The sequence below is a fragment of the Lynx canadensis genome, chromosome D1 (genome assembly GCF_007474595.2).
Source record: "Lynx canadensis isolate LIC74 chromosome D1, mLynCan4.pri.v2, whole genome shotgun sequence".
Lineage (NCBI taxonomy): Eukaryota > Metazoa > Chordata > Mammalia > Carnivora > Felidae > Lynx > Lynx canadensis.
The window spans coordinates 100795627-100798085 of NC_044312.2; the positions used below are offsets into that span (position 1 = coordinate 100795627).

The 2459-nt window shown below is 43.8% G+C and overlaps 1 protein-coding gene across 1 annotated transcript; it reads left to right on the forward strand.

The window, feature by feature from the left end:
• The first annotated feature begins 1141 nt into the window (after positions 1–1141).
• LOC115526366 (olfactory receptor 140-like) lies at positions 1142–2071 on the forward strand. Its single transcript, XM_030333779.1, has one exon. It carries the CDS (start codon positions 1142–1144, stop codon positions 2069–2071), a length of 930 nt encoding a protein of 309 aa, XP_030189639.1.
• The last annotated feature ends 388 nt before the right edge of the window (positions 2072–2459 follow it).

Consider the following 2459-nt stretch of genomic DNA (forward strand, 5'->3'; position numbering starts at 1 on the left):
TTACTAAAGGCATTTAAACAGGGACACTTTTTATGACTTTATGTTGACAAACACATTTATATACATAAGAAGCATCCAATAAGTGTTTGTTGAATAAGTGAGCATATAATACACACTTAAAGTAATAGATTTTATATATTTGTGTGTGCATGTTTACATACACACACACACACATATACACACACACACACACACATAACCTATCTTATCTAACAGACTCTGTTCTCCACATGAAATTTTTATTTTTAAAAACTTTTATCTTTTATTATTATTTTTTAAAGTGTTTATTTTTTGGGGCACCTGGGTGGCTCAGTCGGTTAAGCATTGGACTTCAGCTCACGTCATGATCTCAGGTTCATGAGTTCCAGCCCTGTGTCAGGCTCTGCACTGACAGCTCAGAGCCTGGAGCCTGCTTCAGATCCTGTGTCTCCCTCTCTCTCTCTCTCTCTCTCTCTCTCTCTGCTCCTTCCCCACCTGTGTGCTCTCTCTCTCTTTCTTTCAAAAATAAATAAATATAAAAAATGTTTATTTATTTTGAGAGAGAGAGTGCGCATGCAAGTCGGGGAGGGGCAGAGGAAGAGGGAGAGAGACAGTCCCAGGGAGGCTCCACACTGAGGGCAGCACCTGGCATGGAGCCCGATCCCATCACCCTGAGATCCTGACCTGAGCTGAAATCAAGTCAGACACTTAACTGACTTACAGTTGTAAGTTAATTCAGTTGTTACAGTTGTAACTCAGTTGTAGCTGAGTTACAATGTATAAGGTCACAGGCAGAGAGGAGGCCTCAGAAGCGTGGGCCACTGAAATGACTTAGTGAAGTCACTTAAGGTTGGAACCTGGAAAATTCCACTCGTGTTTAAAACCCAGGGTTTCCTCAGTACATTACACATCAGGAGCTGCCCTTTGGGTGTTTATAAGCGGCAGGTGGGAGGTGTATGAAGAGACAGGTGGGAGCATTGTGGAGGAAGTAAGAAGGAATGAAAACAAACGCCAAGGCAAGGAGTGCCCAGAACGTGCGCCACAGTTACAGTGACTGTTTTTGTACCATGAAATTCAGACTACAATCCTTTCATGGATTAATAGGTATCTCTCTTTATCCCTCTGTAGGGAATTCAGGCCCCAGGAGGGTGTTCCTTCTTGAATGGATAGCCTCACACCTCCGAACAATGTGACTGAATTTTTTCTCTTGGGACTCACGCAGAATCCACGCTTGCAGAAAATACTCTTCGTGGTCTTTTTGTTCATTTTTCTATTTACTGTGCTTGCCAATCTGCTCGTTGTCATCACCATCTCCCTCAGCCCCACACTTTCCTCTCCCATGTATTTCTTTCTTACTTACTTGTCTTTTATAGATGCCTCCTACACCTCTGTGACCACCCCCAAAATGATCATCGACCTGCTGTATCAGAGGAGAACCATCTCCTTGGGTGGCTGCCTGACTCAGCTCTTTGTGGAGCACTTCCTGGGAGGATCAGAGATCATCCTCCTTATTGTCATGGCCTATGATCGCTATGTGGCCATCTGCAAGCCCCTGCACTACACAACCATCATGCGACAGGGGCTCTGCCGCCTCCTGCTGGTGGTGGCCTGGCTAGGGGGGATCCTGCATGCCGCTGTGCAGACGCTTTTCATGGTCAGCTTGCCCTTCTGTGGTCCCAACGTCATTGACCACTTCATGTGCGATCTCTTCCCTCTGCTGAAACTTGCCTGCAGCGACACCTACAGGTTGGGAATGGTGGTGGCGGCCAACAGTGGGGCCATGTGCTTGCTCATTTTTTCCATGCTACTCGTCTCGTACATAGCCATTCTGAGGTCCCTGAATTCCCACGGCTCCGAAGGACGACACAAAGCCCTCTCAACATGTGGCTCCCACTTTGCCGTAGTTGTACTTTTTTTTGTGCCTTGCATATTCACCTACATGCGTCCTGTGGTCACCTACCCTGTGGATAAGCTGGTGACTGTGTTCTTTGCGATCCTCACTCCCATGTTAAATCCTATCATTTATACAGTGAGAAACACAGAGGTGAAAAATGCCATGAGGAGTCTGTGGAAGAAGAGAGGCTGTTCATAATGCCAAGGAAGTGATGGTATATATAAATAGGGAAGACTATATCTGTCATAAAGTATGAAAGAGAATCAATAAATTTTGCAGATCGCTGACAGAAAAAAAAGTCCCACTTACTAACATTTATTAAACACTCAATAGTGGCTAAGCCCTTTGATAGGTGCTTTTGATAGTTTTAAATGTACTTTACCAAAGCCTCAGTGTTCATAGATTCAAGGTATGCAATGGAAAAGACGACTATAAATCCCAAGTTTGGTTACTATAGAGTATGTTTTTCTCCAGAGTCTTACTGTTACTTTACCAAATTTTTCATACATATGTTACTTGGATGAAATCGTTTTTTCCATAGGACTTTTTTTTTTTTTTTTTTTTTTGCTTCACCTATGGTGAAACA